This window comes from Cervus elaphus, chromosome 9 (assembly GCF_910594005.1).
Source record: "Cervus elaphus chromosome 9, mCerEla1.1, whole genome shotgun sequence".
NCBI classification, from domain to species: Eukaryota; Metazoa; Chordata; class Mammalia; order Artiodactyla; family Cervidae; genus Cervus; species Cervus elaphus.
Window position 1 is genome coordinate 6,193,766 of NC_057823.1, and position 27,870 is coordinate 6,221,635.

The 27,870-nt window shown below is 38.3% G+C and overlaps 1 protein-coding gene across 4 annotated transcripts in view; it reads right to left on the minus strand.

The window, feature by feature from the left end:
- Nucleotides 1-776: 776 nt before the first annotated feature.
- The window catches only part of ZNF354C (zinc finger protein 354C), a 44,250-nt gene continuing 17,156 nt past the window's right edge, over nt 777-27,870 (minus strand). For all 4 annotated transcript variants that reach the window (XM_043910732.1, XM_043910731.1, XM_043910730.1 and 1 more), the window contains exons 3-5: nt 6,494-6,620; nt 5,922-6,017; nt 777-2,785 (exon numbers count right to left, since the gene is read on the minus strand). In XM_043910732.1, the coding sequence (XP_043766667.1) occupies nt 1,398-2,785; nt 5,922-6,017; nt 6,494-6,620 (1,611 nt within the window). In that variant the 3' untranslated portion in view covers nt 777-1,397. The remainder of the gene's footprint in view (nt 2,786-5,921; nt 6,018-6,493; nt 6,621-27,870) is intronic.

Below are 27,870 nucleotides of genomic sequence, written 5' to 3' on the forward strand. Positions count from 1 at the left end.
AGTACAGTTACTATAAAAGCAGTTATAATTAGGGACTCATAAGAAAAAAGGAAAACATGACTAAGTCAATTATTAAGATTAAAATTGAGGGAATTATCAAACATAAAAATAAAACAGATTAAACTAATGCAATGTGCCTAACCAGTTTACAAAACAAATAGCTTTGGTACTTGGACTCTTGGGGCCTGAGGTTGTAAATTAACCTATAATTATTACAACCAGAGCTGAAGATCTAGATTCTAGTCTTAATTGTACTCAAAAAGCTCAATTTCTTCATTAGTTAAAATGAAAGACTATAACTAACTAAATTAAAATCTCTCTTGGTGTTAATGAGCTACCAAATATATAATCAGAGTCTGGAAATATATTCCTTTTGCAATATACAAGACAGTATTTGCATGATAGTCTCTCCACTTGCTTCAGTTGACACCAACTTCTCTAAGACTCTGTTCAGCAATGTAGAAGCATATCATATTAAGAAATGATGTAAGAAAAGAAAAGGAAGAGACATCATTGGGCAAAATTTTAATTTTCAAAACTAAATTCTAAATTAATAAAACCAAATTTTTTAATCATCAAAGAATTTTGAAAAAATACAGTCCAAAATTCTCTGTGTATATATACACATGAATACATACATACATTTATGTCTATCACTGGTGGCTCAGGCTACGGTAAAGAATCTGCTTGCAAAGCAAGAGACCCAGGTTTGATCCCTGGATCAGGAAGATCCTCTGGAGAAGGGAATGGCTACCCACTCCAGTATTCTTGCCTGGAGAATTCCATTGACAGAGGAGCCTGGCAAGCTATAGTCTACAGGGTCGCAAAGAGTCAGACATGACTGAGCAACTAACACACATATACATACATGTATATTTATAAATATAAATTGCTGGTGAGGCAGTTCACAAAAAGTGAGCTTAATTATTTCCATGTGAAAATCTAAATTTAAAGAATTTCTTTTTATCTTTAGCTTCTCTTTATGAAAGAGAGCATATCCTATATTTATCTGCCATTTTAGAAAATAAGGCCCCACACTTATTCACATTATTAATAACTCAGTGACTGCCTTTAAAAGAAAATTCATATTGAAACTTACTGTTAGAAAGGCAACAAAGTTTAATGAAAGAAATAAAACTTATATTCCATTGTTTTCAAAGTTAGGTCTTTTACAATTTTCTGTGAATTTAAAATTTTTATGTTTTTAGAAATCTTAAATTTACTGGTTCTTATAAAATTTGACAAGGCAGTGCTCTTAATATCTGTTGGTCACTTCTACCATTACTTAGTGATAACTAGCATATTTTCTCTAAGAGAAGTAAAAAAAGGCTTGATCTACCAGAAGCCTGTGCCCTATTTATTATTCTCCTGATTATTCTCCAATGAGAACCCTTAAATTATTTCAGAGATGAATTAAATGTCATAGGGCTTATCTCCTCTAAGAAATCTCTGATCCCATATTCTTTCCATTTATAGAGTTTTTCTTTATTGTGAACTTTTTTGTGTCTACAAAGGTTTGATCTGTAACTGTAGGCTTTCCCACATTCCATACATTTATAGAGTTTCTCTCCAGTATGGATTCTCTCATGTTCAGTTAAGAATGAATACTGGCTGAAAGCTTTTCCACACTGATTACACTGATATGGTTTCTCTCCAGTATGGATTCTCTGATGCCTATAAAGGTTAGATTTGCAACCAAAGGCTTTCCCACATTCTCCACATGCGTAAAGTTTTTCTCCAGTATGAATTTTCCGATGGTCATTAAAGGATGAATACTGGTTGAAGGCTTTCCCACATTCATTACATTGATATGGTTTTTGTCCAGTATGAATCCGCTGATGTTCAATAAAGGTTGAGATGCGAGTGAAATTTCTCCCACATTCCAAGCATTTACACAGTTGTTCTCCAGTATGAAGCCTCTGATGTTCAACCAGAGATGTAAACTGGCTGTAACTTTTCCCACATTCACGACATTTATAGGATTTCTCACCTGTATGGATTTGTTGGTGTCTATGAAGCTTTGCTCTACAATTGAAGGCCTTCTCACATTCTCCACATTTATAGAGTTTTTCTCCAGTATGAATCCTCTGATGTACAGTGAGGGTGGAACACTGGCTAAAAGCTTTACCACAGTCCTTACACTGATAGGGTTTCTCTCCAGTATGCACTCTCAAATGCTTGATAAGGGTTGAACTGCTACTAAATGCTTTCTCACATTGATTACATCTGTAAGGTTTCTCTCCAGTATGAATTCTCTGATGGGCAAGAAGTGATGATCTGTGGCTGAAGGTCTTCCCACACTCATTACATTTATAAGGTTTCTCACCAGTATGAATTCTCTGGCCTTCAATAAGATGAAGACTCTGGTTGAAGCTTTTTTCACATTCATTGTAAATATGAGGTTTTTCTCCTGGGTAAATCTGGAAACATCTCATTAGATTAATATTCTGTTTAAAATCTCTCCCAAAAGTATAATATATACTGGGTACTCTTTCCATAGGAACATTTTGTCGTCTAATAAGAACTGTATTTATAAATAAGCCTTTCCCTAATTCAAGACTTGTCTGGTTTCCAGCTCCACTGATGGTTTTCTTCTGTGAGGCTACCATTTGCCTGAGAGTTTTTTTCTGTTGCTCTTGTTGTGTCCTGCCCTCAAATTCCAAAGCTTCTCCACAATTGATGTCCAACTTAATGGAGTTTTTCATTATTATTCCTTGAGATGTTTCTCCTGTAGAAATGTCCTGTTTGCAAGGCAATGCTTCTATTTCAGGCCATGTCTTAAAACCTGGAATAAATCAGAATTATGGCTTCTCTGCTAGAAGAGAGTTTGATACCATATAATTTCAAATGTGAACTTGAATCTAGAGAAAAACAGGATAGAATGGAAGGAGAAGTAAACAGGAGTAGTGTGGGAGAATATAGTGGACAAATTAACAGTGACAACAAAGATTTTGCCACCTGAGAGAAGTAAAGGCAGGGATCTTTTGAGACTAACAAAAGTCTACAAGAGATGTGAAGTTCTGAAGTATGCCCAAGCCCCAAGCTCAGATCTGATTCTAAAGTGAAAAGATTTAGCTTGAGCTGATTCTAAGAAACTCTTGAGTTAAAATTTGGCTTACTTTTATCAATCCATGATTGAAAATAGATTAAAGTTAGATCACTAATTAGGTAACTGTATGTACTTAAATAAACTATACAAATTAAATAAAATATAGATTATCTATGTTAACAAAATTCATCTGGTTTTAGTAATAAAAATATTTTATTGAAAATAAAATTTTATTGAAATTAAAAAAGAATAAGAAATATAGGCTATAAATCTGTATAAGAATAAAGGTCTTTCTTAATGGTATCCATGGGAAAGCTAGCAGTTTAGATTTTCAAGGATCAACCAGGTACCTTCTCTCTTTTTACTCTTTCTCACAATATGATCTTCCCTGTCCATTTAGAAACTTACCCTCCTACTCTAACCTTATTTCTTTACAAAAGCTCAATTATTTAAGCCTAAATAATCCACCTCTTTCTTCAAATTTCAAAACATATTTTCAAAACATTCAATCACTTAACTTACATATATAAAGTTTGTGAAAATAATTCAAAGTTATTTGTGCAAGGAGAGCATGTCTTATGATGGTTTGTTAATTCTTTATTGTGTACAAGACAAGTACACAATTAGAATGTCTTAGATAAAAAAATAAAGAATGAATGAGCAGAGTGACCAAGTTGGAAAAATTATTATAAAGGACAGGTAACCTTGAAAATGAAAAGAGACCTCTTACTGGACTCCTGAGACTCAGTCATTTATTGAACAAATACTGAATAATTAGCAATGACAATAGGAAAAAAATAAATGGCCAAACAGTAATAGTTCATTTCTCCATGATCTGAGAAGACTCAACCGCATAATTTAAATTTGAGGTTCAGAAAATGAGGATACAAATATCAACAATATTGGTAAAGAATGGAAGACAGACAATAGAGGTGGGTTGGATTTCAATAGATAAAGAAAAGAGGACACTGTGAGTCAAAAAGAAGGCCTGTTAAAGTCATTTGTGGGGAAAGTAAACCTATTTAGGGGAGGCTTATTGACTAAAGAAGGGAATTTGAGTTGGAATTAGTTCAAATTTTGGTTACGCACAGTAAGGCCAAATATACAGTTATTAAATAACTAGTAGAAGAATTGACAATAATACAGATAACAGAAGGTGCTATAAATTCTTAGATAATAATAAGGCAAAAATGTTTATATTTAGTAAAATGGGCAGCTTGGATCAGAAGAAGGACAGAATGGAATTGAAAAATAATGTGGTTGCAGTGGTCTGGCTGAATTGAGTAACTTGAGCCTCATCAGCACTGAGTTAATCAGAGAGGTAATTTAATTCAATTAAAACAGAATTTTAAAATTTTTAAAAATATTACTAAATCTATCAGATGCTTGAGGAACAGAATTCAAAGATCTGGCCTCTCCCTTAAATATGCACAATCTTATTAGAAAAATAATTAACAAACATAACTACAATTCACTGTGATAGATACAATAATGAATGTACTCTGACTATGTAGAAAGTGCTGTATGAATGATGGAAAAATTAATGCTGACTGGGAAGCAGGAGGGCTTCCCAGGTGGTGCAGTGGTAAAGACTCTGCCTGCCAATGCAGAAAATGCAAGGGTTCAACCCCTGGGTTGTGAAGATGCCCTGGAGTATGAAATGGCAACCCACTCTATTATTCTTGCCTGGAAAATTCCACAGACAGAAGAGCCTGGCAGGCTACAGTCCACTGTGTCGCAAAGAGTTGGACACGACTGAACAAGTAAACAATTGAGGAAAGTAGGAAAGATAAGAAAAACCTACAGATGAGAGTGGCATATTAGGTGGACAAATGGATCTTGAAAGATAAATAGTTTACCAATGGACAAGGTAGAAGAGGTGATTCAAGCTGAAGGAATAACACACAAATGATAGTGAGTATGCAGATGTAGCCAGAACACTGAGATGAAAAGGAAGTGGCCACTGATGAGACCATAAACGCATAGGAAGACAGGCTAAGATGTAGGTTTAATGTCATACTAAGGGATCTTTCTTTACCCTGTGGATAATGGAGAAACAATGAAGTCTCTTAAGGTACAGAATAAATACCTGAGTTTCAAAAAGATCACTGTGCTCATGGCATGGAAAATCAGTGAGAAAAAAGAAGCTCAGAGAAGGTAGGTAACTTTCCTATAGCACATGTAAGTAGGGGTAAGGGTAAAGCAAAATTCGGAATGTCTAAATTCAAACCATGATCTTTAACGCTATACTGTGCTACCTGGTGGTGGTGGTGCTGTGTGATCAGTCATGTTCCACTCTTTGTGACTCCATGCACTGTAGCCCACCAGGAAAAACTTGCTTGCTGATCCCTGGACTAGAAAGGCTACAATGGTAATGTTAACAACAGCTGACTGAATATATAATAGTGGGACATGACAATCTAGTCACCAAGAAATTAAGAAATCAGAGACAAAGGAATGTTAATAATACTTTGAAATACGTAGATGGTAAAAAAAAGACATGAAAAAATTATTTTAAAAATTCAAAATATGGCAGAAGGTGTAAAGTGTTAAAAATCTTTCAGACATGAACATGTGTAAATGCAGATGGAAAAATAAATAACATGAAGATCAAGAGGTGATAGAAGGAAGTGAGTGAGGCTGCAAAAAAAGGGGGGGGGGCAGGGAAAGAGAATGCAGGGAGTGGTATGAGAAGGAAAATGTCAAGACAAGGACCTTCTCGATGAAAGAAAACCATTACAACTAAGGAGCCTTGTCAGGTGGTCCTGAGCATTTCAATAGGGCTCAGAATTTCCAGGAGAGTTTTCCAACACTCCTCACAACCTGCTTATGTATAAAGACACTTGTGCCCATCCCCCAGTCACTCACTCACCAAGGCAGGCATCTTGAGGGATTTCTCTTTCCACCATGCAGGGATCTTCTCCTTGTTGCAACTGGCAGATCAACTTTGGCATCGAAAATGGAATCCCTGCTCATCAGGAAGGAAATGGAGTTTGAACAGATGGCATGAAAAGCAAGCCCAAAACTCACAAACCAGAACCTACAGGGCAGATAAGACAAGTCTAGAGAGGCAAAGTAGGCAGAATAAGCTCTCTTGAGAGGGACTGAGGCCTTCACGGGGATGGAGCAGGAGGTGGGTCTTGGTTCGGAAACAATATGGGGCCCTGTCAATGAACGCCATGAAGATAGGAGTCTTATGCGTTTTTCAGAATCTAAACTGGGTTCCAATCATAGGAGTAGGAGGGAACTATTAAGGAGGTGGGTGGGAGGAGGGCAGAGGACAAAGCGCAGCATGAAGGGCATCAAAACAAACAGGTACACATTTAATTCTACAGAGATTTGTCCTTTTCCAGGGCAGAGGACAGAAACCTCAGACTCTGAACCTCCAAGGGAGCTCTAAAGTCCTCCCACAACAGATTCTCCACGACAGGCAAGCCTCCTTACCCAGCGAGACCAGAGTGCTGTAGTTCTCCAGCATCACCTCCCGGTACAGGCTTCTCTGGGCAGCATCCAGGTGCAACCACTCGTCCCGGCTGAAGACCACAGCAACATCCCTAAACGTCACTGACTCCTGTAATGGCAAACCCGTTCCCGTTTACCCAGGAGCATCTTCTCCCCAGAAGACTTGGTAAGAAGGCGACACTGGGATGTGCAGCAACTATCCTGAAAATGTCTCAGGATTCTAAACATTTCAAAGCAACTACTTATGTTACTTTTGGAACCACCCATCAACTAACAAACAAATATTTATCGAGTAACCACTTGGAGCAAAGACACATGGCATGTTTGTAAGGGTATGGGAAAAAAGGGCAAATTTCCTGCCGAGAGGGAATTTATATTGCATCCTGGGATCTGTCAGAGTCCATTTACCTCCTCCTTCCAACTGAAAATCCAAATTAAATGAAAGGAAAAAAGTCAGAGTATGTTTAGAGCAGTGCTGGAAAACTAGGAGAAATATCAGTAGTAGAACATAAATAAAAAGGAATTTCTGAGACATAAAGCAAGTAATAAAAATAATATTGGTTAATGTCTATTGATGGACTTCCCTGGTGGCTCAGACGGTAAAGAATCAGCCTGCAGTGCAGGAGACCAGGGTTGGATCCCTGGTCAGAAAGATTCCCGGGAGAAGACAATAGCTACCTACTCCAGTATTCTTGCCTGGAGAATTCCATGGGCAGAGGAGCCTGGTGGGCTATAGTCCATGGGGTCACAAAGATGTTAGAGGCTATGACAGAAACTTTTTATACAGTAGCCAATTTAAGTTTCATAGATATTCTATTAGGAAGACACAATAATTAAATAATTTTGCAGATAAAGAAACAGTTCAGAAAGGTTACAAAATCTTCCCTAGCTACTACTGTTTGCGTGGTGGAGCTCCTAAGTGAATTCAGGTAGACAGATCTCTAAGCTATATTGTCAGATGGGTTCCATTGACTAGAAAAAATTAGAACTGAAGTACTACACAGGTGCAAAAGGGAAATGCTGAGAAGGTAAGATTTTCCAAGAGAATCCCAGTCAAACACAAAATGTAAGAAAGCAGACACCAATTTTTTTATGAAAGGACTGAAGGGAGTGACAAACAGTACAAGGCTTAGTGGGTAGTTTTAGAATCTGTCAAAATGTAAAAGGTACATCACTATGACTTTGCATTTCTACTTCTAGGATTCTACTACAAGGAATAATCACACAACAGGGTAGGGATATCTGCTCACAGATGTTCACTAAAACATTACTTGTAAGTTAATGGTTATGGTAGGTTGAATAATAAACCTGTAAACATTGTACCTATGGAAAATGGGACTTTGAGGATCTGTTGAAGGATTTTGAGTGGGGGAGCAATTATTCTGGATTATTATCAGAGGGATCTGGTGTAATCATAACAGTCCTTGTAAGAAGGACACAAAAGGAGTTAGAAAGCTATGAAATGATGGAAGCAGAGACTGCAATGATATGCTTTAAAGATGCTTGAAAAGGCCACAGACCAAGGAATACAGGGGACCACTAGAAGATGAAAACAAGACCAGGAAACAAACTCCCCACCTCTCGCCCTAGAGCCAAGACAGAAAGAAGCAGCCCTGCTGAGAACTTGGCCTTAAGTCAGTGAGACTGATTTCACACTTCTGACCTCCACAACTATAGGAGAACAAATTTATGTTGTTTTAGCCACTGGATTTGTTATAATTTGTCATAGCAACAATGGAAACTAATACAATGGTGAAATTTTCAAGACAACATACATTATCTATCAATAAAGGAATAGATAAGCAATTTATACTGCATTTAGCCCATGAAATGTTATAAAGCCATTAAACAGAATGAGGTAGATTTGTACGCCTGACACTGGAATTTGACTGTGATATATTATCGATTCATATGAAAAAGCAAGCTCCCAGTCAATATGTGTTGAAAAGTATTTTATCTGTATATGCATAGGTGCATACAAAAATATCTGGAAGAAAACAAGAAGCTGTCCCAGATTATTCTTTGATATTTTAGAGAGGGACAGAATGGCAATCTACCACTTATATCCTTCATTAAGCTTACATTTTTTACAGGGTGTATGTTTGTTTTGACATTTTTTAAGATTCCACTTTAATTTACATATTCACTTTGCATTTTTGGTGGCTGCTGAGAATCATAATATACATCCTTAGTTCTTCACAGCATATTTAGAGCTAATATATGATTTCACACAGGAGGTAAAAAACCTTACAAACATATGGTTCTTCTTCATGCTATAGTTGTTACAAAGTTATTACAAAGACATTCCCAGATCATAAAGTTGACAGGACTCATCAGGTCACTCTGAGACTGCTCATGGAAGGCAAACAGTACAACTTTGTGGTTGTTATTTGGTCGTTAAGTTGACTCTTTCTCAAGCATATGGTTCCTCTGTCAGGCTCCTCTGTCCATGGAATTTCCCAGGCAAGAATACTGAAGAGGGTTGCCATTTCCTTCTTCAGGGAATATTCCTGACCCAGGGATCAAACCTGCATCTCCTGAATTGGCAGGTGGATTCTTGACCACTGAGTCACCTGGGAAGCCCAAAGGGTACAATGCAGCAAAATAAAAACTGTGTAGGAAAGTACTGGAAGTCAGAGATGCTTCATGAGTCTCCTTATTTGCATGCACAGACCATGCTGTGTCATTGGATCTATTAATAGATGAGAATTCTTGGTTTGGGGGTGCTCAAAGGAGAAACGCTCAGCAGGGGCTTTTTATGCATCAAGCAAAGCTTGACATACCATATAAGCCAGGTGCAAATCAAGTGAAGATGACCCTGAGGGTGGTCAGTGGCATGTAAAGAGTACATCCAGGGCTTCCCTGGTTGCTCAGTGGTAAAGAGTCTGCCTGCCAATGCAGGAGACACAGGTTCAGTCCCTGAGCCAGGAAGCTCCCACATGCCTAAGAGCAACTAAGCTTGTGCACAACTGTTGAACCTGTCCTCTGGAACCTGGGAGCTGCAACTCCTGAGCCCACACGCCGTAACTACTGAAGCCCTCATGCCCTAGAGCCTGGGCTGTGCAGCAAGAGAAGCCTGCAACTAGAGGGCAGCCCCAACACTCCACGGCTAGAGCAAAGTCCACGCAGCAACAAAGATGCCATACAGTCAAAGAAAGAAAGAAAACTATAAAAGATAAAACAAAACAAGAGCACATCCATTGCCCTTATCTTGGCCAGGAATCAAAAGACAGCCATCCGGGCATCCCTGGAGACAAAACTTTTCCAGTCCAGACCTTAGTGAATTCTATATTCACAGTTGTCGTATACATTACATCCACTTACATGATAAACTCCATAACACAACATTATATTTTTGCTTTAAATAATCATATGCATATCAAAGAAACTGACTACAAAAAATTAGTTATATATTTCTATAATACACATATTTATCCAGATAGCCACCACTTTTAATACTCTTAATTTCATTCTTAAGATTACATTAACTTGAAGAACTTCCTTTAGTATATCTTATACTGCAGAACTGCTGATGATGAATTAGCTTTGTTTTCTTTTATCTGAAAATGCCTTTATTTTACCTTCATTCTTGAAGAATATTTTCATTGTTTATAGAATTTGGGGTTGACAGTGTTTTTCTTTCAGCATATAAAACATCATTATTGTTTTCTGGCCACTGATGTCTCTAATGAGGAGCCAGTGGACATTCAGATATCAATTCTATGTATATAACATGGTTTTTCCCCTGTCTGCTTTAAAATCTTTGGTTTTTGGTGACTTGTCTATGACTTCTCTGCCTGATATTATTGGCACCATCTACAAATGGATGTTCAGTGCTTAAAATGTGGCTAGTTTGAATTGTGATGTGCTATTTATATAAAATACACACCAGAATATTTACTAGAAAATATTTATATATATATATGCACACATACATATATACATATGATACCTCAATAATTTAATACTCATAACATGTGGAAATGTGAGATGTACAGATGTGACAGCTGGACCATAAAGAAGGTTGAGTGCCAAAGAATTGATGCTTTCAAACTGTGGTGCTGGAGAAGACTCCTGAGAGTCCCTTGGACAGCAAGAAGATCCAACTAGTCAATCCTAAAGGAAATCAACCACGAATATTCATTGGAAGGACTGATGCTGAAGATGAAGCTTCAATACTTTGGCCACCTGATTTGAAGAGCCAACTCACTGGAAAAGACCCTGATGCTGGGAAAGACTGAAGGCAGGAGGAGAAGGGGATGGCAGAGGATGAGATGCCTGGATGCAATGACTGACTCAATGGACAAGAGTTTGAGCAAACTCCAGGAGATAGTGAAGGACAGGGAAGGCTGGTGTGCTACAGTCCATGGGACTGCAAAGAGTCAGACACAACTGAGCAACAACAACACATGTTGAAACAATAAGATTTTGGGTATACTGGGTCAAGTAAAATATTTATTAAAATTAATCTGCTTCTGTTTATTTTTTACTGTGACTACAAGAAAGATTATTTTTTTAATTGAAGTATAGTTGATTTACAGTGTTGTGCCAATCTCTGATGTACAGGAAAGTGACTGAGTTATACACACATAGACAGTCTTTTTTAATATTCTCTTCCATTATGGTTTATTATAGGATGTGGAATATAGTTCCCTGTGCTATACAGTAGGACCTTGTTGTTTATCCATCCTATATATAACAGTTCACATCTGCTAATTCCAAACTCCTGGTCCTTTCCTCCCACATCCTCCTCCCCTTGGCATCCACAAGTCTGTTCTTTATGAGTCTGCTGCTGTTTTGTATATCGGTTCATTTGTGCTCTATTTTAGACTTCACATCAAAGTGGTATCGTATAACATTTGTCTTTCTCTTTTTGACTTACTTTACTTGGTATGTTAATCTCTAGTCACATCCACGATGCTGCAGATGGCATTATTACCTTCTTTTTACGGCTGAGTAACATTCTACTGTATGTACGTATACACACACAGACACACACCACATCTTTACCCACTCATCTGTCAATGGACGTTTAGGTTATTTCCAGTCTTGGCTGTTGGGAATAGTGCTGCCATGAACACAGGGGGGCATGTATCTTTTTAAATTACAATTTTGTCTGGGTATATGCCCAGGAGTGGGACTGCTGGATCATACAGTAATTCTATTTTTAGTTTTCTGAGGAACTGCTACACTGTTTTCCACAGTGGCTGCATCAACTTACATTCCCACCAACACTGTAGGAGGGTTCCCTTTTCTCCACACCCTCTCCATCATCTGTAGACCTTTTTGCCACTTTTTTTAATTGAAGGATGACTGCCTTACAGAATTTTGTTGCTTTCTGTCAAACATCAACAAGAATCACCCATGTCCCTCCCTCCCAAACCTCCCTCCCATCTTCCTCCCTGTCCCACCCATCTAGAGTGTCACGGAGCCCCTGTTTGAGTTCCCGAGTCACACAGTGAATTCCCGCTCGCTATCTATTTTACATATGGTATTGTGAGTTTCCATGTCACTCTCTCCATACACCTCACCCTCTCCCCACCTCCCCTAGTGTCCACAGATCAGCTCTCTCTGTCTGTTTCTCCACTGTTGCCCTGCAAGTAAATTCATCGGTACCATCTTTCTAGACTCCATATATATGTGTCAGTACACAATATTTACATTTCTCTTTCTGACTTACTTCACTCTGTATAATAGGCTCTAGGTTCGTCCACCTCATTAAAACTGACTCAACTGTGTTCCTTTTTATGGCTGAGTAATATTCCATTGTATATATTTACCACAGCTTCTTTATCCATCATCTGTCCATGAACATCTAGGTTGCTTCCATATTCTAGCTATTGTAAACAGTGCTGCAATGAACACTGGGGTTCATGTGTCTTTTTCAACTTTGTTTTCCTCAGGGTATATGCCTAGGAGTGGGATTGCTGGGTCATATGGTGATTTTATTCCTAGTTTTTTAAGTTATCTCCATACCATCTCCCATAATGGCTGTACCAATTTACATTCACACCAGCAATGCAAGAGGGTTCCCTTTTCTCCACACCCTCTCCAGCATTTATTGCTTATAGATTTTTTGATGGCAGCCATTCTGACCAGAATTGATGCTTTTGAACTGTGGTGTTGGAGAAGACTCTTGAGAGTCCCTTGGACTGCAAGGAGATCCAACCAGTCCATTCTAAAGGACACCAGTCCTGGGTGTTCATTGGAAGGACTGATGTTGAAGCTGAAACTCCAATACTTTGGCCACCTTATGCGAAAAGCTGACTTATCAGAAAAGATCCTGATGCTGGGAAAGATTAAGGGCAGGAGGAGAAGGGGACGACAGAGGATGAGATGGTTGGAATGGCATCATCGACTCAATGGACATGGGTTTGTGTGGACTCTGGGAGTTGGTGATGGACAGGGAGGCCTGGCGTGCTGTGGTTCGTGGGGTCGCAAAGAGTCTGACACGACTGAGCGACTGAACTGAACTGAACTAATTCTGACCAGCATGAGATGGTATCACATTGTGGTTTTGACTTGCATCTGTCTGATAATGAATGATGTTGAGCATCTTTCCATGTGTTTGTTAGCTAACTGTATGTCTTCTTTGGAGAAATGTGTTTAGATTTTTTTCCCACTTTTTAATTGGGTTGTTGTTTTTTTGATTTTGAGTTGTATGAACTGCTTGTATATTTTGGAAATTAATTCTTTGTCAATTGTCTCCTTTGCTATTATTTTCTCCCATTCTGAGGGTTGTCTTTTCACCATGTTTGTAGTTTCCTTTGCTGTGCAAAAGCTTTTAAGTTTAATTAGGTTCCACTTATTTACTTTTGCTTTTATTTCCATTACTCCAGGAGGTGGGTCATGGAAGATCTTACTTTGATTTATGTCATAGAGTGTTCTGCCTATGTTTTCCTCTAAGAGTTTTATAGTTTCTGTTCTTATATTTAGGGCTTTAGTCCATTTTGAGTTTATCTTTGTGTATGGTGTTAGGAAGTGTTCTGATCTCATTCTTTTGCATGTAGCTGTCCAGTTTTCCCAGCACCATTTATTGAAGAGGCTATCTTTGCCCCATTGTATATTCCTGCCTCCTTTGTGAAAAACAAAGTACCCATAGGTGTGTGGGTTTACCTCTGGGCTCTCTATCTTGTTCCACTGGTCTGTATTTCTGTTTTGTACCAGTACCATACTGTCTTGATGACTAGGGTTTGTAGTATAGTCTGAAGTCAGGAAGGTTGATTCCTCCAATTCCATTCTTTCTCAAGACTGCTTTGGCTGTTCAGGGTCTTTTTGTGTTTCCATATAAATTGTGGGCTCCCCTGGTAGAGATGGTAGAGAATCTGCCTGCAATGAGGAAGACCTGGGTTTGATCCCTGGGTTGGGAAGATTCCCCTGCAGGAGGGCATGGCAACCCATTCCAGTATTCTTGCCTGGAGAATTCTCATGGATGGAGGAACCTGGCAGGCTATAGTTTATCGTGTCGCAGAGTCAGACATGACTGAGCGACTAAGCACACATGAATTGTGAAAGTTTTTGTTTTAGGTCTGTGAAAAATGCCATTGGTAATTTGATAGAGATCACACTGAATCTGCAGAGTGCATTTGGTAGTATAGTTACTTTCACAATATTGATTCTTCCTACCCAGGAACATGGAATCTCTCTGCATCTTTGATTTCTTTCATCAGCGTCTTATAATTTTCCATATACAGTTGTTTTGTCTCCTTAGGTAGGTTTATTCCTAGATATTTTATTCTTTTCACTGCAATGGTGAATGGAATTGATTCCTTAATTTCTCTTTCTGATTTTTCATTATCAGTATATAGGAATGCAAGTGATTTCTGTGTGTTGACCTTGTATCCCATGATTTTGCTGAATTCACTGATTAGCTCTAGTATTTTTCTGATAGTTTCTTTTGGGTTTTCTATGTATACTATCATGTCATCTGCAAACAGTGAGAGTTTTACTTCTTCTTTTCTGACCTGGATTCCTTTTATTTCTTTTTCTTCTCTAATTACCATAGCTAGGACTTCCAAAACTATGTTGAATAATAGTGGTGAGAATGGACACCCTTGTCTTATTCTTGATCTTAGAGGGAATGCTTTTAGTTTTTCACCACTGAGAATGTTTGCTGTGGGCTGATCATATTTGGTCTTTACTATGTTGAGGTAGGTTCCTTCTATGCCTGCTTTTTTGACACGTTTTTATCATAAATGGGTGCTGAATTTTGTCAAAGGCTATTTTTGCTTCTATTGAGATGATCATATGGTTTTCATCTTTTAGTTTGTTAATATGGTGTATCACACTGATTGAGTTACATATATTTAAGAATCCTTGCATCCCCTAGAATAAACCCAACTTGATCTTGGTGTATGAACTTTTTAATGTGTTGCTGAGTTTTGTTTGCTAGAATTTTCTTGAGGATCTTTGCATCTATATTCATCAGTGATATTGGTCTATAATTTAATTTTTTTGTATTGTCTTTGCCTGGTTTTAGTATCAGGGTGATGGTGGCCTCATAGAATGAGTTTGGAAGTATTCCTTCCTCTGCAATTTTTTGGAAGAGTTTCAGAAAAATCGGCATTAGCTCTTCTCTAAATGTCTGATAGAATTCCTTTGTGAAGCCATATGGCCCTGGGCTTTTGTTTTGGGGGAGATCTCTGATCACAGTTTTTATTTCAGTGTTTGTAACTGGCTTGTTCATACTATTTATTTCTTCCTGGTTCAGTCTTGGGAGTTTGAACTTTTCTAAGAATCTGTCCATTTCCTCTTGGTTGTCCATTTTATTAGTATATAGTTGCTCATAATATCCTCTTAAGATCCTTTGTATTTCTGCATTGCGTGTTGTAAGCTCTCCTTTTTCATTTCTAATTTTGTTGATTTGATTTTTCTCTTTTTTACCTTGATGAGTCTGGCTAGTGATTTGTTAATTTTGTTTATCTTCTCAAAAAACCAACTTTTAGTCTTATTAATCTTTGCCACTGTTTCCTTCATTTCTTTTTCATTTATGTCTGCTCTGATCTTTATGGTTTCTTTCCTTCTACTAATTTTGGGGTTTTTGTTTTTTTCCAGTTGTTTTAGGTGTTAAGTTAGGTTGTCTATTCTATGTTTCTCTTGTTTCTTGAGGTATGATTGTACTGCTATAAACTTCCCTCTTAGAACTGCTTTTGCTGAATCCTATAGGTTTTGGGTCATCGTGTTTTCATTGTCATTTGTTTCTAGGAATCTTTTTATTTCCCTTCTTATACTTTCAGTGACCTCTTTGTTATTTAGTAATGTATTATTTAATCTCCATGAGTTTGTTTTTTTTGCATGTCTTTTCCTGGGGTTGATATCTAGTCTCATAGTGTTGTGGTCAGAGAAGATACTTGATACAATTTCAACTTTCTTAAATTTACTGAAGCTTGACTTGTGGCCCAAGATGTGGTCTATCCTGGAGAATGTTCCATGTGCACTTGAGAAGAAAGTGTATTCTTCTGCATTTGGATAGAAAGTCCTGAAGATATCAATTAGGTCCATCTGGTCTAATGTTTCATTTAAGGTTTGTGTTTCCTTATTGATTCTCTGTTTTGATGATCCGTCCATTGGTGTTAAATGGGGTGTTAACATCCCCTGCTATTATTGTGTTATTGTCGATTTCCCCTCTTATGCCTGTTAGTGTTTGCTTTATGTATTGAGGTGCTCCTATGTTGGGTGAATAAATATTTACAATTGGTATGTCTTCTTGGATTGATCCTTTGATCATTATGTAGTGTACTTCTTTGTCTCTTATAATATTTATTTTAAAGTCTATTTTTGTCTGAAATAATGATTGCCACTCCAGCTTTCTTTTAGTTTCCATTCACCTGGAGTATTTTTTCCATAGTTTTACTTTCAATCTGTATGTGTTTCTAGGTCTGAAATGGATCCCCTGTAGGCAGCATATATATGGGTCTTGCTTTTGTATTTGAACATTCAGTCAGTCTGTATCTTTTGGTTGGTGTGCTTAATCCATTTACATTTAAGGTAATTATTGATATAGATGTTCCTATTGGCATTCTCTTGATTGTTTTGGGTTTGTTTTTGTAGGTCTTTCCTTTCTCTTGTGTTTACTGGCAATGTAAGTCCCTTTAGTATTTGTTGGAAGGCTGATTCGGTGGTGCCAAATTCTCTTAACTTTTGTTGTCTATAAAGCTTTTGATTCCTCCATCAATTCTGAGTGAGATCTTTGCTGGGTATACTAATCTTAGTTGTAGATTTTTTTTTCTTTCAGTACTTTAAATATACCCTGCCATTCCCTTCTGTCCTGCAGAATTTCTGCTGAAAGATCTGCTGTTAATTGTATGGGTTTTCCCTCATATGTTACTTGTTGCTTTTCCCTTGCTGCATTTAATATTCTTTCTTTATGCTTAATCTCTGTTAGCTTGATTAATATGTGTCTCAATGTGTTTCTCCTTGGGTTTACCCTATAAAGGACTCTCTGCACTTCTTGCACTTGATTGACTATTTCCTTTCCAATGTTGGGGAAGTTTTCAAGTATAATTTCTTGAAAAATTTTCTCATTGCTTTTCTTTTTTTCTTCTCCCTCTGGGACCCCTATAACTCAGATGCTGGTGTGTTTAATATTGTCCCAAAGGTCTCTGAAGTGAAGTGAAAGTCGCTCAGCTGTGTCTGACTCTTTGCGACCCCATGGAGTATACAGTCCATGGAATTCTCCAGGCCAGAATACTGGAGTGGGTAGCCATTGCTTCTCCAGGGAATCTTCCCAACCCAGGGATTGAACCCAGGTCTCCCACATTGCAGGTGGATTCTTCACCATCTGAACCACCAGGGGAGCCCAAAGTTCTCTGAGGTTATCCTCAATTTTTTTCAGTCTTCTTTATTCTGCTCTTCAGCAGTTATTTCCACCATTCTATCTTCCTGCTCACTTATCCCTTCTTCTACCCCAGTTACTCTGCTACTGGTTCCTTCTTATTTTTAATGGAAGTAATTGTGTTACTCACTTGTTTGCTTATTCTTAATTTCTTCTATGTCCTTGGTGATTGTTTTAACTCTGTTAATTGTTTCTTGCATTTTCTCCATTCTATTTTCACGTCTTTGGAGCATCTTTACTATCATTATTCTGAATTCTCTTTCAGGTAAATCACTTATTTGCTCTTTGTTTATTTGGTCTTGTGAGTTTCTATCTTGTTCTTTCATTTGTGATGTATTTCTCCATCATTTCATTTTTTTCCCAAACTTGCTCCAATTGAGGTCTCCCAGGCTGTAGGGTTGTATTCCTTCTTCCTTTTGGTTTTTGCCCTTGGAGGGAAAGGTTGGTTGAGTGGTTCGTGTTGACTTCTTGTTAGGGGTGACTTGTGCCTGTGTTCTAGTGGGAGATCAGCACATCAAGCAGGTAATTACAGAAATAATGGGACATATACACACACTTCCACACACACAGTTATAACCAAAGTATTCTAAGGAAAAGAGTACAGGAGATTGACTTGGTGAACAAGGAAAACCAAAAGTGATATCGATCAATTAAAAGCAGAGCTAACTAAAGCTCAATCTGGAAAACTGAGCCTGAGCAGAGTGCAAACTAGGGAACACAGCAAAGAAAGCTCAGCAATTTAGCTTACTTGGTGAGAAAAGAAAGAGTGAAGGAAAAAAGGGAAAAGAAAAAGGAGGAAAAAAGAGGAGAAGGCAGAGAAAAGAAAAGGAAGGGGTGGAGAAGAAGGTTAAAAAAAGAGAAAAGAAAAACATAGAAAAGCAAAGATAAATAGACATGTGGAAAAGATTTATATATATTCAAGATTAGCTACAATATTTATATATATTAACTACAATATTTATATATATTCAGGATTAGCTGGTAAAGAACTATAAGAAAAGCAGTTGAATATATTTTTAAAAAATCACAAAAATCACAAAAGGATGAAAAAAAAAAGAAAAGAAAATCTTAAAATGAATTTTTTTTTTAAATGAGAAAAACAAAGAGGAAAACTCCACAGCCCTGCAAAAGGCCAATGTGAAGGTAGAAATATGTAGGGGGAATAAACAGTGTGATTTATAAGAAAAGAAAAGTTCTCAAGGTCGTAGTTCTTCTTGGTTGTGGTCTGCCCCCGTGGATGGGGTTGGGTTACTGTCCTGTGATGTTTTCCTGGTTGGGGGAGCTTGTGCCTGTGTTCCGGTTGATGGTGCTGGATCTTGTCTCTCTGAAGGGCAGCGCCGTGTCCAGTAGTAGGTTTAGGGGTGTCTATGAGTTCAGTATGTCTTTGGGCAATCCTTCTGGCTTTGGCAGCATTAGACACTTCTACTTCCACAGCCATGTCAAAGTGGCCCTCTCAGCATATTATCTGCCGGCAACCCTCTATTTGTCCCTGGAACCTTTGCAAATGCTTCTGTCCCCTGGTCCCACCCTGCACTACAGACCAAAGCTTGCTAGGTAGGGGCTTGTGAGGATCTTTTCTCAGCTCCCCGACCACGCCCTCTGGATCTCAGAGACTTGTATGGGCTTCCGCCAGCCCCCGAGGTTGCCCTCTGTGTCATGGGGCTGTGTGCACTTGTCTCAGATCACCAGGCCACCCTGTGTTATCACAGGGCTTATGTGCACTTATTTCTGCTCACCAGCCACCCTCTGCTTCACAGGGCTTGTGTGCACTTGTGGCTCACTGGCCCAGCCTCTATGCTGCGGGGCTTGTGTGTTCTTTCGGCTCCCCAGGCCCACCCTCTGCACCCTGCGGTTTGTGTGCACTGGAGAGGTTTGTATGCTGTGCCACTCAGCTCCCCAGGCCTGCCCTCTGCACCGCAAGGGTTGTGTGTGCTGGAGAGGTTTGTATGCTGCCCCTCTCTAAGCAACCCGGCCTGCCTTCTGTGCTGTGGGGCTTCTATGGGCTTTCCTCAGTTCCCCAAGCCCGCTGTCTGGTCGGGGCCACAGTTTGTGTACCTTTTATAGCCTGAGAATTGCAGCTCTCTGTTCTCTGCCCTCTTAGTCCCTACTTTGCCCAGTTTTCTGAGATTTCACCACTCGCCCATGGGCCTGCCTATGAGGGGGCTTCCCAGTGCATGGGAACTCTTCCTGTTTCAGGACTCCCTCCCTCTCCCTGGGCACATGCTCCTGTCCAGAAGTTCTCTCTTTTCCCTTTTTATGTCATCCTCTCTCCTACCTCATATCAGGGAGCTTAGCTTGCCCCCCTGGAGGCCTGGGGTCTGCTGCTGTCACATTGAGGTTGTTTTGTAGGGGTTGTTTCGTATCTTGATGAGTTTTTTGATGTATTTGTGGGGAGGTTGGCAATCTCTGAGTCTCACTCCTCTGTCATCTTCTTCCACTCTCCTGGTATGATGACCATTCTGACCAGTGTGAGATGGTACCTCATTGCAATTTGATTTGCATTTCTCTAATAATTAGCCACATTGAGCATCTTTTCATGTGCCTACTGGCCATATTTGCCCTCTTTCGAGGAATGTCTATTAAGATCTCCTGCCCATTTTCTGATCAGGTTCTGCTGCTGTTGGGTTGTTTGTATATTTCAAAAATTAAGCCCCAGCATTTGCGAATATTTTCTCCCATTTTGTAAACTGTCTTTTTGTCTTTTTTTTTTTAATGGTTTTGTTTGCTGTGCAAAATCTCCTAAGTTTGATTATGTCCTATTTATTTATTCATTTCTATTGCCTTGGGAGACCTAAGAAAACATTGGTATGATTTACGTCAGAGAATGTTTTACCCATGCTCTCTTCTAGGAGTTTTGTGGTGTGATGTCTTGTTAACTCTTTAAGCCATTTTGAGTTTATTTCTGTGCATGGTGTGAGGATGTGTTCTAACTTCATTGATTTACATGCAGCTGTCCAACTGTCCCAGTACCTCTTGTTAAAGAGACTGTCTTTTTCCTATTTTATATTCTTGTTTCCTTTGTCAAATATTAATTGACTGAGGGTGTGTGGGTTTATTTACGGCTCTTTGTTCTCTTCCATTGGTCTGTATGTCTGTTCTATACCAGTACCACACATTTTGATTACTGTAGCAGTGTGGTATTGTCTGAAGTCTGGGAGAGTTATGCTCCTTCCTTTGTTTTTTTACCTCAGAATTGCTTTGCCAATTCTGGGTTTTACCATTCCATATACATTTTTGGATTATTTGTTCTAGTTCTGTGAAAAAATGTCACAGGCATTTTGATAGGGGTCACATTAAATCTGTATATGGCTTTGGATTGTATTGCCATTTTAATCATATTAATTCTTCCAATCCAAGAGCATAGAATATCTTTCCATTTCTTTGAATTCTCTTTAATTTCCTTTATTAATGTCTATAGTTCTCAGTGTACAAGTCTTTCACCTCCTTGGTCAGGTTTATTCCTAGGTATTTTAGATTTAGGGGTGCTATTTTTAAATTTATCTTTTTACATTCTTTTTCTGATATTTCATTGCTACTGTACAGAAATGCAACTGGTTTTTGAATATTAATTTTATATGGCTACTTTGCTGAGTTCATTTATCAGATCTGGTAGGTTTTGTGTTGAGTCCTTAGGGTTTTATATATAGTATCACGTCATCTGCATATAATGATAATTTTACCTCTTCCCTCCCAATTTGGATACCTTTCATTTCCTTTTCTTGTCTGATTGCTTGGCCAGGACTTCTAATACTATGTTGAATAGAAGTGGTGAGACTGGGCATCCTTGTCTTGTTTCAGTTTTTCAACAGGAAGGCTTTTAGCATTTTATCACTGAGTACTATACTGCTTGTGGGTTTTCTAAGTGACTTTTATTATGTTGAGATTTGCTTTTTATTATATTGCCCATCTATTACCACTTTTCTAAGAGGTTTTTAACATGAGTGGATGTTGAATTCTGTCAGACACTTTTTTTGCATCTATTGAGATGATCCTGTAGTTTTCTATACTTTTCTTTTGTTAATGTGGTGTATTACATTGATTGATTTGCAAATGTTAAACTATCTTTGTGAAGCTGGGATGAATCCCACTTTGTGAGGATGTATAATCTTTTTTATGTGTTGTTGGATTTGGTACGCTAATATTTTGTTGAGAATTTTTGCATCAATATTCAAAGATTTTGTTGTCATTCAGTCATGTCCAACTCTTCAGGATCCCATGAACTGTAGCCCACCAGGCTCCTCTGTCCATGGGATTCCTAGCAAGAATACTAGAGTGGGTTGTCATTTTCTTCTCCAGAGCATCTTCCTGACCCAGGGATTGAATCCATGTCTCCTGTATTGGCAGGTAGATCCTTTACTTATGAGCCACCAGAGAAGCTCCATATTCAAAATATTTGACTGTAAATTTCTTTTTTGGTGATACCTTTCCCTGGTTTGGGTATCAGGGTGATGGTGGCTTCATAGAATGTCTTTGGGACTCCAATTTTGGGAGTGTTTCCTCCTCTTCAATTTTTTAAGAGTTTGAGAAGAATCAGCATAAGTTCACCTTTGCATGTTTAGTAGAATTCACCTATGAAGACATCTGGCCCTAAACTTCTGTTTGTAGGTAGTTTCTCATTTAAATTACAGATTCTATCTCACTTCTAGTGATTGGTCTGTTCAAATCATCAATTTCTTCTTGATTCAACTTGTGGTATGTATGTTTCTATAAAGTCGTCCATTTCTTCTAGGTTGTCCATTTTGACAGAGGAGCCTGGCAGGCTACAGTTCACGGGGTCGCAAAGAGTCAGACACGACTAAGCATGCAGTGCCTGCATCATGCATAATTGTTCATAGTATTCTATTTTTTGCATTTCTGCAGTACCAGTTGAGTTTTCTTGTTTTTCATTTCTTATTTAGTTTATTTGGATTCTCTCTTCTTCTTCGTGGGCCTGGCTAAAGGTTTGTCAATTTTGTTTATCCTTTCAAAGAACCAACTACTGGTTTTATTGATTTTTTTTCTACTGTTTTTCTTTTTTTTTTAATCTCGATTTTATTTCTTTCCTCTCTGATCTTTATTATTTCCTTCCTTCTGCTGACTGTATGTTTTGATTGTTCTTCTTTCTCTAATTCCTTTAGGTGGAAGTTTTAATTGAGATTTACTTGAGTTTTTACTTGAGATTTTTCTTAGTTTTTGATGAAGGCCTGTATCACTGTGAACTTCCCTCTACAAACTGCTTTTGCTGCCTCTCATAGGTTTCGTATGGCTGTGTTTTCACTGTGATTTGTCTCGAGGTTCTTTTTAAATATTCCTTTTTATTTCCTCACTGACCCACTGGTTTTTCAGTAGCATGTTGTTTGGTCTCCATGTAGTCTTTTTTTTTTTTTTTTTTCACTTCTTTTCCTGTGTTCACTTTTAGCTTCATGCCATTGTGATCAGAGAAGATGCTTGAATTTCTATAGTCTTAAATTTATTAAGTTTTGTGTCCTAATGTGTGATAAATCCTAGAAAATGCCCTTGAAAAGAATGTGTATTCTGATTTGTCTTTATTTTGATGTAATGTCCTGAAAACACTAATTAAATCTAACTGTTCTATTGTTTCATTAGGCTCTCTGTTGCCTTACTGATTTTGTCTAGGATATCTGTCCACTGATGTGAGTGGGGTGTTAAAGTCTCCTGCTGTTATTGTATTCCCATCAATTTCTCCCTTTATTTAGTATTTATTTTATGTATTTGGGTGCTCCTATATTAAGTGCATATTAAGTTGATGAGTATAATATGCTCTTCTTGTATTGATCCTTTTATCATTATATAGTGTCCTTCTTTATCTTTCTTTATAGTCTTTAAAGTCTACTGCAACTCCTGCTTTTTTGTCATTTCTATTTGCATGAAGTACCTTTTCTCCATCCCTTCACTTTCAATCTACGTGAGTCCTTTGCCCTAAGGTAGGTCTCTTGTAGGCAGTATATCAATCTTGGTCTTTTATCCAGTCTGCCACTCTATGTCTTTTGATTATTTAGTCCATTGACATTTAAGGCAATTATTGCTGTTGTTTAGTCACTAAGTTGTGTCCAACTCTTTGCAACCCCACTGACTGCAACATGCCAGGCCCCTCTGTCCTCCACTATCTCCCAGAGTTTGCTCAAATTCTGTCCATTGAGTCGATGATGCTATCTAACCATTTCATCCTCTGTCACCCACTTCTTTTGCCTTGAATCTTTCCATCAAGTGGCCAAAGTATTGGAGCTTCAGCTTCAGCAACAGTCCTTCCAGTGAAGGGTTGATTTCCTTTAGGACTGACTGGTTTGATCTCCTTGCAGGCCAAGGGACTCTCAAGAGTCTTCTCCAGCATCACAATTTGAAAGCATCAATTCTTTGGCACTCAACCTTCTTTACGACCCAATTCTCACATCTGTACATGACTACTGGAAAAACCAGAGCTTTGACTACATGGACTTTTATCAGCAAAGTGATGCATTTATTGCCATTTCAAATCTTGCTTTCCAGTTGATTATTTGTTTCTTCTTTATTCTCTTTCTTTTTGTAGTTTGATGACTTCTTTTGTTTTATGTTTGTGTTCTCCTCTTTTTGGTTTTTATGAATCTATTGTATGTTTTTGATTAATGGCTGCCTTGTTTTTCAAGTATGTTAACTCCTTCCTTTATCTGCTTGCTTTACACTCATAGTCAAATAGGCTCACACATTCTGAAAAAGAAAGAAAAAGAATCTAGATTTTCTTACCCTTCTTCCCCACATTTTATGATTCTGATGCCCTTTTCTATGCCTTTTGCTGTTCCTTGTATTTAATCATTACTTTCACAAATAGGATTTTTTTTTTTTTTAAATCTGTATACTGGCTACTTTCCAACTGTGATTTCCTCCTTCCTATATCTTCTTGCTTCTTTTCTATTTAGAGAAGATATCTCAATATTTCTTTTAGGTATTTTATATTTATAATACCTAATTATATTTTAGTATTGCTATATTTTTAAAATGTTTGCTAGTCTGAGAAATTCTTTTTTTCTCCTACTTTAAATGATAATCATGTTTGATAGAGTATTCTATGTTGGAAATTTTTCTCTTTCAAGACTGAATATATTTTGTCACTCCTAGCTGGCCTACAGTGTTTCTGAGGGAAATCTGCTCATGGCCTTAATGGATTTATTTATAATTAACTCTTTGTTTTTCTCTTGCTACCTTTAGAATCCTTTATCTTTAACTTTTGGCATTTTTATTATAATATATCTTGGAGTAGGTCTGCTTGGGCTTATCTTGTTTGGGGCCCTATGTGCTCCCTTTATCTGGGTATCTGTTTCCTTCCTATGTTTGGGAAGTTTTCAGCCATAATTTCTTCAAATATATTTTCAATCCCCTTTTATCTTTCTTCTCCTTCTGTGGATTGGCCTGCCTTATATTATCTCATTTGTCTCTTATGTTGCTTTCGTTTTCTCATTTGGCTTTCCATGGTTTTGATTGGGTGAATACCATTACTTGATCTTATAGATCATTTATTCTTCCTTCTGCATTATTCATTCTTCTGTTCTCTGTCTTGAACTCAGCTTTCATCTTGGCAGATGAATGCTCCAGTTTTCCTTGACTACTCCTTATAGTTTCCACTCCTTTTTACAATAATCTGCATTTCTGCTGATAGTTTTTTTTAAAGTAATTCAATATTTTCATTGCCTCCTTTTTGAACTCAGTGTCTGTTAGACTGAAGAGTCTGTTTCATTGTTTCTTCCTCCAGGGGAATTCTCTTGGTCTTTTAACTGAGAGTGGTTTCTTTGCTTCTTCCTTTTGCTTATATTTTTCTAACTCAATGAGTTTCAAAAAGACAAATATCTACTGTAGTCTTGGAGGGCTATTTATATGCAGGAACGTCCCTGCATATGTTGTGTGGGTTTAATATTTTTTTGATGTGAGGGCGTTTGTTGGCTTGGATATTTGCTGTCTCCTTCCTCAGCATGTGCTGGCCATTATACTCTTGATAGGGGTTATGCAAGTGCATGGCCTGCTCCCAAACTCCCAGCAAGGCAAGGGCAGTGGCTGGCTCCCAGTCTGGGCCCCTCAGCGTAGGCAGCTGGTTGCACATACTCTGGGGAGGGAGGGGCAGTGGTTGGTGCTGGCACACCCTCGGGAAGGTGGGGGCAGGGATCTGCACCTGTTTACAGGACGCTTGGCGGCGGCAGTGGTTTGCAGCTGCCTCTGGCATCTAAGATGGCAGCAGTGGCTTGCATCCGCCCCTGTAGCATGTGGAGGTGGTGCCCTGCTGCCTAAGAGTGCACAGAGAAAGACGCTCCTTTGGAGGGCCTGCCCCTCTCCTGGTATGACTCCCAGCAATGGCGTCTTGCATCTCTGGCAGGTCCAGGCTTCTTCCTGGACTCTCTTGGTTCAGGCAAACCACACCCTAGACCTTCTGGCTGTCTTCATATAGTCAACTCGAATGCTCTCCCCTGGGTCTGACTCCCAAAGCCCAAGTTTCAGCATCCAGCCCTCCACTACCCCTACCCCAGTGGATGAGCTTGTCAAGCTGGGGAGTGCCAATCCACAACAATGGTATCATTCTCTCTTTGGTTTGCCCTCTGCAAACCTGTCACTGTGCTTTCTTCAGAGGCTTCAAAGTTCCCGTGTCCTGGCTGATCTCCCCACCAGCAAGGGGACTTCTCTGTGTAGAAACTCTTCCTCCTTCACAGCTTTTCCTCCCTCCCAGTGGCACAGGTCCTGTCCTGATTTTTTTTTTCTTTTTTCCTTTTGTCCTACCCAGTTACGTGGAGATACTCTTGCTCTTTTGTAGGTCTGAGGTCTTGTGTCTGCATTCAGTAGATGTTCTGTGAGAGTCCTTCCAAATGTAGATGCATTTTTGATGTAAATTAGGAGAGAAGGTGAGCTCCGCATTTTTGATGTAAAATAGGAGAGAAGGTGAGCTCCACATCCTACTCCTTTGCCATCTTGATCTGCTACCCCAAAAGTTTTAAGTTACATATGTGGCTTGCATTCATGGTTCACATTATATTGCTATTGCACAGCATTGATCAGTGATTTGCCTAACTGTGGTTTCCTTTTTATTTATTCTGCTTGAGGTTGAGTGAGTGTAGTCAATCTGTAAATACATGTTTTTGAACCAAATTTGAGAAAAATTTGGCCATTATTTCCTTTCAATATATTTTCTGTCCCATTCTCTCTTTCCTCTTCTAGAATTCCAACTACATGTATCTTATAACTGTAATATTGTTTTACTAGTAACTGAAACTTTTATCCTTATTCTTCAGACTGGACACTTTCAATTGATGTAGCTACAAGTTTACTGACATTTTCCTATGCTCATTTTCCAAAACTTAAGTCTATTCAGTGATCTTTCTATGTTTCAGATATTTCATTTCTTCAGTTACAAAATTTTTATTAGTTTTTCATAGTCTCTAGTTCTCTGCTTGAATTTCCTACTGACTCATTCTTTGCATGCATATTCTCCTTTAAGTCCCTGCACATAGTTATGATAGTGGTTTTAAAATCTGCGTGTTGCAGAGAAAAACAAGTATCATATGATACCACTTATATGTGGAGTCTTAAAAAAAAGGGGGGGGGGAGGTACAAATGAACTTATCTACAAAACAGAAATAGAGTTACAGATGTAGAAAACAAACATATGGTTACAGGGGGCAAGGGGGGAGGGATAAATCGGGAGATTGGGATTGACATATACACACTCCTATATATAAAGCAGATAACTAATAATGACCTACTGTATAGTGCAGGGAATTCTACTCAGTACTCTGTAATGGTCTATGATGGAAAAGGAGTCAAAAAGAGTGGATGTATGTATATGCATAACTGATTCACTTTGCTGAAACTAACACAACACTGTAAACCAACTATACTCCAATAAAAACTTTAAAATAAAATAAAATCTGCCTGCTGATTCAGCATCCGAGTCATCTTGAGTTTGGTCTCTACAATTGTCTTTCTCTTGAATATTGGTCACATTTTCCCTTTTCTTCATATGTCTACCTTATCCTGGACTTTGGACAGTTTATAATGTAGACTCTGGATTTTATTATGTTTCTTTAAGAAGTACTGACTTTAAATTTATTTCTTTAAGCAGGTAGTTAATTCAGAAGTGCTCAGATTTCAAACTCTGTCATCTCAGTAACAGAGAACAGCAAAACCTCTGTCCAGTTCTTAATTGGGTTACTGTGAATCTGTCTTGCACATGGTGTGGTTCAGAGGTCAGCCTGAGATTCAGGTAGTTTATGCACAGAATTTAGGGTTCTCCTCCCTGACTCTCTCCTTTTTAAGGTTCTTCTGCTTTCAGATGCTAAGTTTGCCCCAAACACTGTCTTATGATTCTTCATGATAGCAAGACCACAGATTTCTAATCGAGTTTTAACTTGATTAGATTCTGTTGATGCTGAGTATAGCCTGCCCCTAGGCAAAAGCTGCAAAAACTAGAATATTTACCCTGTGACAGTCCTTCATCCAAATACAGACAATTGTCCAGTAATTGTCTGCTCCTAGTTTCTCTTCAGTGCTTTCAGATGATTGTTTCTCATAT